Source organism: Protopterus annectens, chromosome 4.part1, assembly GCF_019279795.1.
Source record: "Protopterus annectens isolate FY-2018-M chromosome 4.part1, PAN1.0, whole genome shotgun sequence".
NCBI classification, from domain to species: domain Eukaryota; kingdom Metazoa; phylum Chordata; order Ceratodontiformes; family Protopteridae; genus Protopterus; species Protopterus annectens.
In genome coordinates this window covers 821,447,102-821,461,318 of record NC_056734.1, presented here as the reverse complement: position 1 = coordinate 821,461,318, position 14,217 = coordinate 821,447,102, and the positions used below count along the sequence as shown (strand labels likewise).

Below are 14,217 nucleotides of genomic sequence, written 5' to 3'. Positions count from 1 at the left end.
AGAGTATACTTTGGTCCTCAGAATAGGGCTCAAGATCTACTGAGTTTCATTTTCAAAAATGTAAATTTATGCCCTCAATGGATAAACATGTGGCCATATTTCAAGAATTAGTTATAAAAGATTTACGTTTTAAGAATTGTGAAGCTAAAATACTGAATCAAAATTTGACAGTGGATGAACAGCAGGCATTTAAGAATTTAAAGGACGATACAAACATCGTCATCATTCCAGCAGTCAAAGGTGGGGCGGTAGTGATTATGGATACTGAAGCGTGTATGTTGGAGGCTCGTAGACAGTTGAGGGATGCGAGACATTATATGCCGACGCCACTTTGACCCCACCTTTCGTTGTAAGAAGGAGATTGATACTTTTTTGGATTTGGCCTGTGATGGAGTTATTTCCCCACAGGTTAAACAGCATTTAATGGTGGATGACCCTCAGAAGCAGATCCTTTATTTGTTGCCCAAGATTCATAAAAACTTAGAGACCACCTGGTAGGCCGATAGTGTCTGGTATTGGTTCTTTAACAGAGCTGCCTACTACCTGTAGAGCTGCTAATGAATCTGTTAATGATGTGGCAGCGGTTTAGCAGGTTTTTCTTGTCTTCCTCTACCGATACGGTTGAACCGGGGCTCGTCACCATACCAACAGCAAGGGAGGAAGAAACAGAAACTGGCCCTGGATATGGGGGGGGCAACAGGACAATAAAGAAAATGTGGCAGCAGGCGAACAGCCCTTAGTATATATTTCAAATAGTGTTGACTGTATCTGAATTATCAGTATTAAGCAAAGGCCTTTCCTTTATTCCTGCTGCGAGAGCAGATGATGCAAGGACACTGATTGATTTAAGACTCTTTAGTAGAAACTTAATGCTGAAACTTCTTTTTAATGGGAATGCTGAATATATTGTATGTCATGACTCTGTATTTAGAAAACCTAGTACATTTCTACCACAGAAACATCCGTTAGAAGCATTTGTCAAGCTGTGTGAGGATGATTTACTTAGCTTATCTAATAACGTTAAAAGATGTAATTTTAATAATTTATCGACTTTAGAAAGGGAAACTTTGCAAGGATTATGCAATGATAATGTAATTCGCCCCACAGATAAAGGTGGGGCTATTGTTATAATGGACAGTAATTATTATTTTGAGAACATCACAGCCTCATTAACTGATGTATCTGTATATATGGAGGTTGATTATGAAGGGATCAAACAGAGGATCCTTAAGATATTAAACAGAGGATCCTTAAGATGTTATACAAGACTGTTTTTTGAATCAATGTATTACTGCTGACATTGCAAAGTATTTGACTGTAGAGTTGCCATGTGTCCCCACCTTTCATGGCCTGCCAAAGATCCATAAAAATCCTGTCACACCTCCTTTTAGGCCCATAGTAGCGAGTGCAGGATGGGCAACAGAACCATTTTCTACTTTTGTTGAAAAAAAACTTAGGCTTGTACTAGATTTATCGAATGTGGTGCTAAGGATTCTAAGCATTTCCTCCAAAATTTATATAGACATGTTCATTCAGAGGATGTTTCATGAGATAGCTGGATGGTGACTGTGGATGTACTTTTCAGCTTTTCACTGTCATCCCAAATAATATAGGTACTGATTTTGTTAGTAGGTATCTACATCTTTATAGTGAATATGATGATAAACTGATTTGATTTGTCTCTTTATTGAGACTATTCTTGAGAACAATGTATTCCTGTTTGATGGGAGATACTATGTTCAGACCTCTGGCGTAGCTTTGGGCACTTCTTGTGCCAGTAGCTATGCCAATATAGTCATGGGCCAGTGGGAGAACATATTTGTATTGAATGAGCATGATTTTTCGAGTTGTATCAGCTTCTACAGTTTATTTTATTTACATTTGTTGACCGGGCTAGTCTAACTGGATGCATGTCCATTTTCAGTAGAGGCCTGGGAAGATAAGCTCCATGAGACCAAAAACAAAACATCTCGTATACAAAGTCACATAAGTAACTATTCAAATGTGTAATGTATGTTGTAGGTATAGTACAGAGATGATCAAAGAGGGTAGACATTCAAAACATAGTGCAAAGAAATGCAGGTACAATACAAAAAAATGCAGGATAATACATAATATAATAAAGAAGACGGGTTATAATATAATAATTATGTTAGTAAAAAAAAGTTGTCACAAACATAAGTTTCCAGAAGATGGAAGTAAGAGTATATACTAGGACAAGCATATGTTGTATTAAGGAAAATAGGACTAGATTAATGGCAATAAGAGAGTAGGCAGATGCAAGATTAGAAGAGCTAGATGCTTAGTCACGCTTAGTACAGGGGCACAACCAATGTGTTCTGAGGAAGAGTTTTAGTTTACCTTTGAAAAGTGATATAGAGGGAAGTGAGCAAAGATCACTTGGAGGTAGGTTCCAGTATTTTCCAACAGTATTAGAAAAGAGAGAGTCCCCAGCTTTGTTGTGTGATTTTGAAATATCTACAAGATGTTTATGTGATGATCGTAAGCTCTTCAGATTGGTATAGGGGTTGATGAAGGTACATAGTATAAGAGTATTGGTAGGTTGGTAAAGGGTCTTATGGGCAATGGTCAGTTGGTGGAATGTAAGCTGATTTTGCAGTTCAAGCCATCCTAGCTGCTTTTGATTATAACAGTGGTGGGTTCTGAAAGGGTTTCCTGTAGCAAATCTGGCTATGTTATTGTAGGAATGTTCCATTTTATTGAGGTTGTTTCTAGATAAGTTTGTATATATGGGTGAGGCATAGAGGAGAATAAAGATTAGATGAATTATTCTAGCTGAAGGAGAAAGGAAGGGTTTGATCCTGTAGAGAGAGCCTACTTTTCTGTTAACAGTTTTTAGAGTATTATTGATATGGGTGTCGAAGTTGAGGTTGTTGTCTATGGTGGTAACTAGTAGTTTGGTTGCAGGTTCAGGGGATACGAGAGTACCGTTATTGGATTTAACAGTGAAATCTATTGGAGAGGACTTAAGAGTAGGAGTAAAAAGGTGGTGTTTAGTTTTTTGGGGGTTAAAGAGGAGACAGTGCTGAGTAAACCACTGTTCAACTGTGTTAAACACTTTTTGGGTTAAGGAGTGAAGTTCATATTTGGTTGTGGATGAGCATATAAGAGTGGAGTCGTCTGCATATTGAATTCATGTAGCTTGGGGGATTGCTAGGTGAAGGTCATTGGTAAATATAGAGAAGAGTAAGGGTCCTAATATGGATCCTTGAGGGACACCAAAGTTAACAGGCAGGTGGGTAGATATATTATTGTGCCAAAGCACAGCCTGTTGTCTGTTATCTAAGTAGGACTTGAACCATTTTATAGCAAGCTCATCAAGTGACAGGGATTTAAGGATATTTAAAAGTAGCTGGTGATTTACCATATTGAATGCCTTGGACAGATCAATAAACAATGCAGAGGAAAGCATATTGTGGTTGCGGTTTTTGTTGATACAGTCGGTAAAAGAGTTGAGGGCAGTAGTAGTGCTGTGGGAAGGTCTGAAACCATGTTGACAGCTAGATAGTAAATTATTTTGGATTAGGTGGTCTAGCATTTGCCTGTGGATACATTTTTCCATGATCTTTGCCAAAGGAGAAAGTAAGGCTATGGGACGGTAGTTGGAGAATTCTGTAGAGCTTCCACCTTTATGTAAGGGGATAATATGGGAGACTTTCCAGATACGAGGGATATGTCCTCCTCTGATTGTTCTATTGATCAAGGTGGAAATGGGATAGGCGATGGACTTGGCTACTTTTTTTAGATATTCAGCGGGTAGTTGGTCTGCTGAAGGAGAGGATGGTTTCAGTTTTTGGATAAGGGTAAGAATATATGTTGTTGGAACTGGTTGGAAGAGAAATGGAGGGGGTTGGGTAGAGTTAGATAAAGGAAAGCCATGAGGTGATAACTGACTGGCAAGTATTTGAATGGCTTCAGTGAAAAAGGTATTAAAGGCATTGGCAGTTTGCTTGGGATTTTCCAGGTCTGTGCCTTGTGGGTTTGGTGTGATAGATTGACCTGGGTGTAGTAGTTGGTTAATACTCACCCAGAACCTTTGTGGTTTATTATGGTGAGCCTGCTGTAATTGTAGGTAGTAGTTTCTTTTATCAGAGAGTATAGCTTTTTTAGTGTCATTTCTCAGCTTTCTGAAATGTTGGTCTACTGGGTTTTTAGTCATTCGACATTTATTCCAGTATTTATTTCTGAGATGGATTTTTTGCTTGGTTTCTTTTGAAAGCCATGGGGCAGATTTAGTTCTGATTCTGATAGAGCAGGTTGGAGCATGGTGGTCGAGTATAGCTAGGAAGTTAGAATTAAAGTATTTAACAGCTTTCTCCAATAGGAGGTGTTTTAAGGGGGACCAGTTACATGCTTTTAGTTCGCTTTGGAAGAGATTGGGGTTAAAGTTTTTCTTGGGGTTAAAAACAATAGATTTGTTGATGATATTTATATGCTATGGAGAGGAAGCATTGAGGAACTTAATGGGTTCCTAGATTATTTGCATGGGACAACTACATTCTCAAGGTTCTCTGTTGACTACTCTAGGAGTATGATTGAATTTTTGGACATCAGGATTGACAGATTGGTGGAAGGGACATTTAGTACTAGTCTATTTAGAAAAGAATGTCACAGGAATTCCCTTCTACATCGTACCTGCATGCACCTGCCCCATGTGTTCCATAACATAGTAAAGGGACAGGGGATGCGTGCCTCCAGACTGAATGTAAATGATGAAGGATTCGGTAGGGAGGTAGCAAATTTGAGAGAGTAGTTTAATAAGAGAAGATATAAGAAGAGCAAAATAGATCTTGGTTTGCATGCTAGTGCACGATTAAGACCCACTAGAGCTAGACCATACTTTGGGGAGATACCCAATATGCAAACATCTTTTAGATCTGACAGTCATCAGTTAAGTGTTTCAGTAGAATACAGTAATGACATTAATGTGGTTACTGATGTTTTTCGTAGACATTGGCCCATTTTACTAACGGATGAGAAGATTAAAGCTGTGGTTGGTGAGAGGCTGAGATTTAGATACAGAAATAAGAAGAATCTCAAACAGTTATTATGTTATCCTGATAGATATGCAGATAGGAATAGAGATGGTCAGATGGGATATACTTCCCCTTGCGGTAATTGTTGATACTGCACGTACATTGAGACTAAATAGTTTTTTGAGCCCTAATGATGGGAAAAGGTTCCATTTTAAAGTCTGTGCGGACTGTAACACCAAAGATGTCATATATTTGGCACACTGTGTGGAAGGCTCATCATTTTATGTAGGGAAGTGTAATCGTAGGATTCGGGATAGAATAAGAGAGCATCTCTATGCGATTAGGATTCAGTATGAAACAAATGCACTTGCGAAACATTTTATGATGGAAAGTGAACACCATTGGTTTAAATTTACAGTCATTGATAGAACATTTGACTCTATGAGAATGGGTGATATTAGAAACCATACTGAAAATCTTGAATTAAGATGGATCTTGAGAATGCAGACCCGTAAAGGGAAGGGTTTGAATGGGCAAGTCCCTTTAAAGCCTGTTCTGAAGTTCCGGAGGCTATTTAAGTGAGTTTTTAGAGCTGTGAATGCTTTGCTATTACTGTATATATTTTAAGGTTTTAAATAGTATGTATACTGTGTGTTTGCTTTTACTATATATTTTTTTAATGAATTAAACTATGTCTTAACACATGGGTGGGTGTAAACGTGGATTTGAATGTTTCTGATTGGTGCATTCCTGTATTTAAGTGCTGCTGTTTCTTTTTATATTATCTGATGAAGCGGTAATTGGGGTTGCCGTGAAAGCGCTTATCGTGCCTATTGCATAATCAATTGTTGTTTTTTAGTGACTTTTCTGTCTGCTGTGTGTTCCAGATACTGCCTTTATCTACTTTACTTTTATTTTTGGAGTTTGTGACTATTTGGATTTGCCCAAGACTTAGTGGCTTGTTCTCTTCTTTAACAGAGCCATTATCAGCATTTCTAACTGAACATTTGCAGCCCCTATTAAAGTTAGTTAGAGCCAGAATTCAAGACACTACAGAGTTCTTAACAGTTATTGAAAATTCTCATTTGGAGTCACATTGGCTACTATGCACATTAGATGTAACAGCATTATTATAGCAATAACCCACGCCTGGGTGTGGGTAATGCTGGATTTACCCACGGTTGGCGTGGTTTGGTCCCGAGGGAACAAACAAAGCCAACCGTGGATAAATCAAGCATTACCCACACCCAGAAGTGGGTTATTGCTATTATACAATGACATTAAGAAAAAAAACAATTACTTTTCTTAAATAATGGCATTGTATAATGCCTCCTTGCTGCCCTTCCGCAGCTGTCTGGTATTCCGCGGCAGTTCTGATGTACTGCGCATGCATATGCCTACGCAGTACATCAGAGCTGTGGGCAAAAGCAACGGAGAAAGCAAGATCTCCGTTGCTTTTTACTGTTTCGCTATGTTAAATGGGTTTAACATAGTGAGACAGCTTTTAAAAAAACAACGGAGAATCTCCGTTGCTTATTTTAAAGCTGTCTCGCTATGTTAAACCCATTTAACATCGCGAGACGAGTTTAAAAAAAAAAAGCAACGGAGAAAGCAAGATCTCCATTGCTTTTTACACACTGTCTCTCTATGTTAAAGGAGTTTAACATAGCGAGACAGCTTTAAAAAAAGCAACGGAGATCTCCGTTGCTTTTTATAAACCTGTGTCGCTATGTTAAACTCCTTTAACATAGAGACAGTGTTTTAAAAAAGACTTATACTAATGGAAAAAGTCCGGCCGACCGGACCTTTTTCCATTAGTATAAGTCGATTTACAATGTGCACGCTGGCCAATCAGCATGCACGTTTTGGAATATTAATGGGGGGTCATGGTATAAATACCAGCATTCCACATTGGGCTGGATTGGAAGCTGTTAGATATTGGCTGGAAAAAGCAAATATCTTTTCCCCAGGTTTTAACACTTTGTTATTGTGCATGGTAGAACATGTTCTAACCAAAAATGTTATATTTTTCTAAGGGGACTGCTATTGGCAGGTTCAGGGAACAGCAATGGGGGCATCTTTTGCCCCCATATATGCTGATTTGTTTATGGGCTGCTTAGAGGATCTGCTTATATATGACAATTTACATAATATGTATTTGTCTGAGATAGACATTTGGAGAAGATTTCTTGATGACTGTTGGTTAGTGTGGTGGGGTGAGGCAGAATATTTGTCAGAATTTGTTCAATATTTGAACGAAAACAAATGGGGGATAGAATTTACCCTGAATGTGGATATACAGCAAATACATTTTTTGGATGTGACAGTTACAAGGAATAGTGACAATACTTTGTCATCAAAAATATATCGCATCCTCGCCGTATTATAGAAAATATACCCAAGTCTCAATTCTTAAGGGTTAAAAGAATTTGCTCCTCTCCAGATGTCTATCGGCACATTGAGGATGACCTTACTGAAAGGTTTTTGGTTAGGGGATACAAACCTCATAATATCAGGTTAGCTAAAAGATGGGTAGCTGGCCAAAACAGGTCGGATACGCTTAAGTATCATGATAGAAAGCATGATGATGAGAATATTATTAGGTTCGTCACTACATATGGCAGAAATAGTAATATTATTAGGGAGGTCATAAATAAAAATTGGAACATTCTGTTAGCCAGGGATGAATTGTCCAGTTTACTCATGTCCAGATGCCAATTCTCATATAGAAGAGGGCGTACGTTAGGCTCTCATTTCAGCTATTATAAATTGGGCAATAGGAATCAAAATAATGAACATCAGGGTACTTTAACTGGTGACAAAGTTTTTGGATCATACCCTTGTGGGAATTCATCATGTAAACACGTTAAAAACCAAACCTTTCTCTAGCAAGAATACCAGTAAGGTTTATGATATGAGATATTTTGCAAATTGTTGGTCAGGTTGGCTGGTATATTTAGTGACATGTTCATGTGCCGCCTTTTATGTTGGGCAGACCTCGAGATCTATGCGTGTACGTATATCGGAACATCTCAGTGACATTCATACCAAACGTATGTCAAATGCTTTGTATAAACATACATTGAAACATAATAATGCCAAATTTCATTTTATGGTTATTGACAAAGTTTGGGGTGACAGGATGAATAAATTGGGATGGCATGCTATATTAACTAGAAAGGAGAAGGGTGGGATCATTAAATTTGGGGGGTTGTTTTCCCCAGGGTTAAATGACCATATGTAATAGATTTGTATGAATATGGTTCTGACAAAAAGTTGTTGTTGCTTTAAATATTGATGCCTGTATAATTAATGATGATTAATCATGGTATAAGTACCTGGGAATTGTGCCCTGGATTTCATCACTGAAGAAGGCAATGTTGCTGAAACCGGTCTGATTTTTATGGTGTTGCTACAATAAAAGGAGTTTACATATGTTTCGATGGTGCTGGCTATGCCTTTTTTATAGGTGTTAAAACTGTTCCCAATGATTGGGTTGTTTTCTTCTTATAGAGCTGATTGTGTCTCATTAGCTGTAGCTTCATAGGTGTTTACTAGACTAACGACCACACGGGCCTTTTTAAACCTAGCCATGCATGCCAAATCTCTGACAAGTTCTGCTACCTTTGATAAGTGTAAGCATGGGCCTTGGAGATGAACCATTTGCAGGTTACCTGTTTCTGTTAGAGACATGGGTGCCAAACCATGGATGAATTTCCGATCTAATTGTCTAAGTTGCAGTTGAATTGGGTTAGGGAGAAATCTGCTTCACATGGATGGGGAGCCTGTTCCATAGACGGGGTAGTCTCTGGGATACATACCTATCTCTCTAGCAGGTCCTATTTATATCACAGGCAAGGTTTAAGTCTTTAGAATTGGTAATTCTGGTGCTGTTTGTTTTGTGGATATGCAGGAGGTCCATCAGAGTGGGGTCTGACCAATGCCCTTTATGCCAGGCATAAATCTCCCCTCAAAAGCCTGTAGGAAACCGTATACAGCGGTAGGACCTTGAGACGGTCTGCATGGGACATATAACTTATGCCCTGTATTCTTTTAGTCAGGAAACTCTGTGGACATTCCAGTAGGAAAGTCTAACTGCTCTCTTGACAGCAATTTGATCCTTTGGTTTTTCTCCTCTGGTTTTCTGTTTTTTGCCTAATGGCAGCAGCCTGTACCTCTTGGCTTCCCTATTAAACAACAAGTGCAACAGCAGGCACTGTCTCACCTATGATGTCCTCAATAGCTTCTGGGGCTCATTTGGTATTTTCCACCTCTTCCATATGACATCCAGTTTCCAAATCTTTATGCTGTCTTGTTACTGCTCTACTCTCCACTTCCGTGGTAGTACCACAGTTCACCTTTGCTTCCCCTGTTTTTGAACTCATGCTACCTCCTTCAAAGCTCCTCTTAGAAGGCATGTAGGAGTAAATGTGGAAGTTTCTTTAGTAAAGACCTCAACTAGATCGTTGATAATTTTTATGTCTTTCGTTGCTGTTCCTTTATCTCCATTGCCGTTTGGAAGGGGGAGTTTCTTTCCTTCTGCAACAAAATTACAATTACCAGTTACACAACCAGAAGGATAATTGGGTATATTGCCTTTGTGGTGTCTTCCAGGTTAAGCAAAGCCTTTGTGAGGAATTTTTCTGCAAGCCCTCCTGCACCCCCCATGTGGGGGGCAAGCCCCCCCCCCCACATCCCTGCTACTTAAATATATCAACTCCAAGATTGCACTTCACTACACTAAGTGCAATCTTGGAGTTGATATATTTAAGTAGCAGGGGGTGTGGGGGGGGGGCGCAGCCTCCTACATGGGAGTGCAAGGGTGCTTGCCTCCTGCATATAGTTGAAGAGTAATATGTTTCTGTATGTTCTTGTGCTGGAATATAGTAAGTGTTGGTATCCTGTTTTGAGTTTTCAGTATTTTGAACTTTCGAGATTTTGGCTCAGGATTTTGGGCTTTCAGGATTCTGTAGCTCTCCCATATTATATATATATATAGATATATATATATATATATATATATATATGTACACACACACACACACATATATATATATATGTATATGTATATATATATATATATATATATATATACACACACACACACACACACACATATGTATATATATATATATATATATATATATATATATATATATATATATATACATACACACACACACACACACACACACCAAGTTATGGCAAGTACATTACTCCTATTTCAAAACTTCATCTTTTTTTTATAACAAGAGCAACGCAATGAAGGGCATATAAACTGGATCAAAGCAAGATCAAATATTTCCAAGCACGATAATCCACAAGATGATGTTGGAAACAAGTTTTAATTCAGTGCACAATGGTTAGCGCTTTCGCGGTTAGCTTCATCAGACCAAAATTAAACATTACAATTCAATTTAAATAGCCTAAAAGGCGGGAAAGTTGATCTAATGCTTAAAGGAAAATCACATAACAAATATAAAAAATAAAGATGACATATAAAAAACACCAATCGTACTCATATTGATGACAATCCACCTATGTGCTATAACGCACAATAGAAGCTATGCAATAAAATATGTATCTATAGTATCTACAACTGCACAGCCATCTTTTAAGATGGATGAAGTTTCCGTAGACAACCCAGTTGTGAAGATGAGTGGTGATTTTAGTGGAGCTATGTGCCCTGTTTTTTATACACGTGATGTGGGGAGTGTGAAGGACATTATCAATGCACATTGGCATATCTTATCAGTGGACCCAGCAGTCAGGGATGTAGTAGGTGATAAACCTAGATTCATCTATAAGAACAAGATGAATCTTAAGAAGTTATTGTGTTATCCTAAGGCACCTCGGTTGGCTTCTTCTGATGGTGTCCGGTTTACATCCCTGTGTAATCATTGTAATTTTTGCTCTTACATTGACTCTAACCCCGTCTTTGTCCACCCTAGTGGTTTGGGAGATTTCAGGGTGCGAGCGAGTGGGGATTGTATGTCCACTAATGTTGTGTATCTGGCATCCTGTACCATGTGTTCCGCATTCTATATAGGTAAGACCAATAGGTGCCTTAGGGATAGAATGCGTGAACATGTATACCATATGAGGAAAGGTACAGTTCACAGTGCACTAGCCAGACACGTAGGGGAATACAGCAGTGACCATTCCTTCAAGTTTAGGATCGTTGAAAAAAATGTATGATTCCAATAGAGGTGGTGATATACGTAATCTGACTGAGTCCAAAGAGAGTAATTGGATTATTAGACTCAGGTCTGATATGCCTCCTGGTTTGAATGGAAAGGTTCCAATTAAACCCTATTTGAAGATGAGGAGGTTGAAAATTAGAGGTTGACACACAGATGATGAGATGTCTGTGCTTACATTTTGATATGCCCCTTTCATTTATATACCTGGGTTTATTTTGCTTTTAGCTTAGATAGGTACTCTATTATGGCTGTGCAGTTGTAGATACTATAGATACATATAGGTATTAGATCACAGCATAATATGTGGCCAGTACGATGTATATATGACACACAGATGTTTTATCAATCATCTTAGATCACCTATATGTGTGCTAAGTAGATATATGTTATGCATATAGGTTTATATGTTTTTATTTATTTGATTTGTTATGTTTTAGTATTTGATATATGCTTTTCTATGTATATATATATATATATTTTTTTATATTAATATCATATTAAGTGTCTAATTTTTATTGCATAGTTTCTATTGTGTGTTATAGCACATAGGTGGATTGTCATCAATATGAGTACGATTGGTGTTTTTTATATGTCATCTTTATTTTTTATATTTGTTATGTGATATTGCTTTAAGCATTAGATCAACTTTCCCGCCTTTTAGGCTATTTAAATTGAATTGTAATGTTTAATTTTGGTCTGATGAAGCTAACCGCGAAAGCGCTAACCATTGTGCACTGAATTAAAACTTATTTCCAACATCATCTTGTGGATTATCGTGCTTGGAAATATTTGATCTTGCTTTGATCCAGTTTATATGCCCTTCATTGCGTTGCTCTTGTTATATACTTTTTGTTTTATAGTTATCTTCATTTGCTGTGTTTCAAGAGCATTAACTCCGTGTGGATTAACTTTTTTATCTGTTTCATTTTTTTTTTAATTGATTTGCAGAAAGTGCGTTTGTTCAATGGTTTGGGTCAATCTGATGGGCTCTGGGAATAAAATGCTGTGTCCTAATACAATATTTGTCCTAACAGCATGCTGTTGGAGAAGTGCTCATCATTCTTAGCACAGGATCTTGGTTCTAGTTCAACTCCCACCCCAACTCCCAAAACGATGTGCATCTTTGTAGCTGAGCTTGGTTTGATCTGGCATGATAAATATGCATCTTTTCTTGTGTTGTGGTGAGAAGAGAAATTGGCAGACATAAATAGTGGCCACCTGCTTTGACAACCTCCCATGTCTTAGCTAATGCACTTCTGCCCTTTTCTAATGAGGGTCTGCCTTTTTGAATGTCCTGGCAGTCTGCCATCACTTACTTGTCTAGTAGCTGTTCTTTCAAAAAATATTGGCTAGGGAACCACTATGTAGATTTATAGTAAATGTTTCAGTTAAATTTTACATTTCATTTTTAAATTACATTTCTCCTGACTTCCAAGTATGCTAATGGTCTCATTTTGTTTTTAAGAGGGTACCCCTGCAGTCATGCACAGAGTCTGTACAGCCGGGGAAGAAGAAAAAGAAGCAAAAAATGGTGAAAGCAGATCCTCGGCTTTTAGGTGAGTGTGTGTGAAATAAACAATTACATAAGCCTTACTGAAACTTCAAGGAGTTTGGACACTGGGTCATGTAGTGAAGAGGTCTGTGTGTAGAACTGCTGGACACGGAGATCATTTCTTAACTGTGATGAGTATCTTTTTACAGCAGAGATGTGTCTCAGATGTCTGGAAACTGGTAACTATGTTTTATTTAAGCATCTGCTGTTGACCAGGATAGACCTACCAGGCTCTATTACTCTCTCAGGAGTTGCATCAGACTCCTACAGTGATCCTATAGACAGCACTGCAGTGTACAGAGTTTTCATGGCAAAAGGGGAAAACAGAAATAGATTACGAGCTCTTTCATCTATATCAACACACTTGCATACGCATGCCTATGGACAGTTTAGAATCTGAGGTACACTTAATGCATGCCTTTAGAATGTGGGAGGAAACCTGAGCAGCTAGAGAAAACTCAGTCTGACACAGGCAGGCAGACTCCACTTAGAGGGCACCCCCATCAAGAAACGAACTGGAGAACCTCTTGCTGTGAGGCAACAATACTACCCATTGCACTACTTTGCCACCCACCGGGCTAGTAGTATTTTTTCAAGATGGCCCAGGTGTGGTACTTCTAGTAACTAGGGGAAATTTGGTCACAGTACTGGAAAAACTCCCGTATTGTTTTTTTTGCCTTTTCCCCAAACCCTTCCCCAGCAACTTCATCATCTTTTAGATGTTCCACACTGCCAGTTCAAAAGAGCCATCAAAGAGGTCTGACCAGATGGGGTCAAGAAATTGTTACATATTCTTTTTGCACGAAAGAACAAACACCTTGCCATTAAAATGTTTTTAGTCCCTTTAGTCTTGTACACACATCAGGCATACTTTTATCAACCAGCGGAGGAATTGTGGCTAGCAGTTAAAAAAAGAGTTGAAGGATTTTGTCTGGGAAGGGAAGGTAGCAAGGGTCAAGTGGGATAAGCTGATTCTACCAATAGAACAAGGTGGACTAGGATTACCTAATTTGAGGGGTATTTTATAGCAATACAGTTAAGGCTCTTGTACGTAGCACAAGCAGAAAACTACAGTTCAAAGTGGAAAGGAATGATGCTGACACAGGGAGAAAGCTCAAGAAGTAAGGAGAGAGTGGGATTTTTGGATGCAGACTCTTACGGAAAACAGCCAAAATCATACAGAGTATTATATTCATAAAATAGCAGGGAGTATTCCAAGAACCAAACCAGCATGAGAGTGGAGAAAAGAGATTTTGCTGATAGGGTTGACTGTGGTCAGGGATACAGATAATAGGCAAAAATGGGCTGGAATTTATTGGAGAAAACTGGCAAATAACTAGAAAGGGAAAGGTAATAGAATGGGAAGTGGCCGAGAATTTACTTGGACTGCAGGTTAGAGATTGCCTTCCCTATCAGGGGTTGATATCAGAGTATAGGCAAAGAGAAATAGGCTCCTAAATGAAAG

General features: G+C 38.5%; 1 protein-coding gene across 9 annotated transcripts in view; it reads left to right on the top strand.

Moving 5' to 3' along the window:
* GIGYF2 (GRB10 interacting GYF protein 2) overlaps window positions 1-14,217 on the top strand; it is a 2,932,407-nt gene that overhangs the window by 2,879,542 nt on the left and 38,648 nt on the right. For all 9 annotated transcript variants that reach the window (XM_044070588.1, XM_044070589.1, XM_044070593.1 and 6 more), the window contains one exon: window positions 12,666-12,756. In XM_044070588.1, the coding sequence (XP_043926523.1) occupies window positions 12,666-12,756 (91 nt within the window). The remainder of the gene's footprint in view (window positions 1-12,665; window positions 12,757-14,217) is intronic.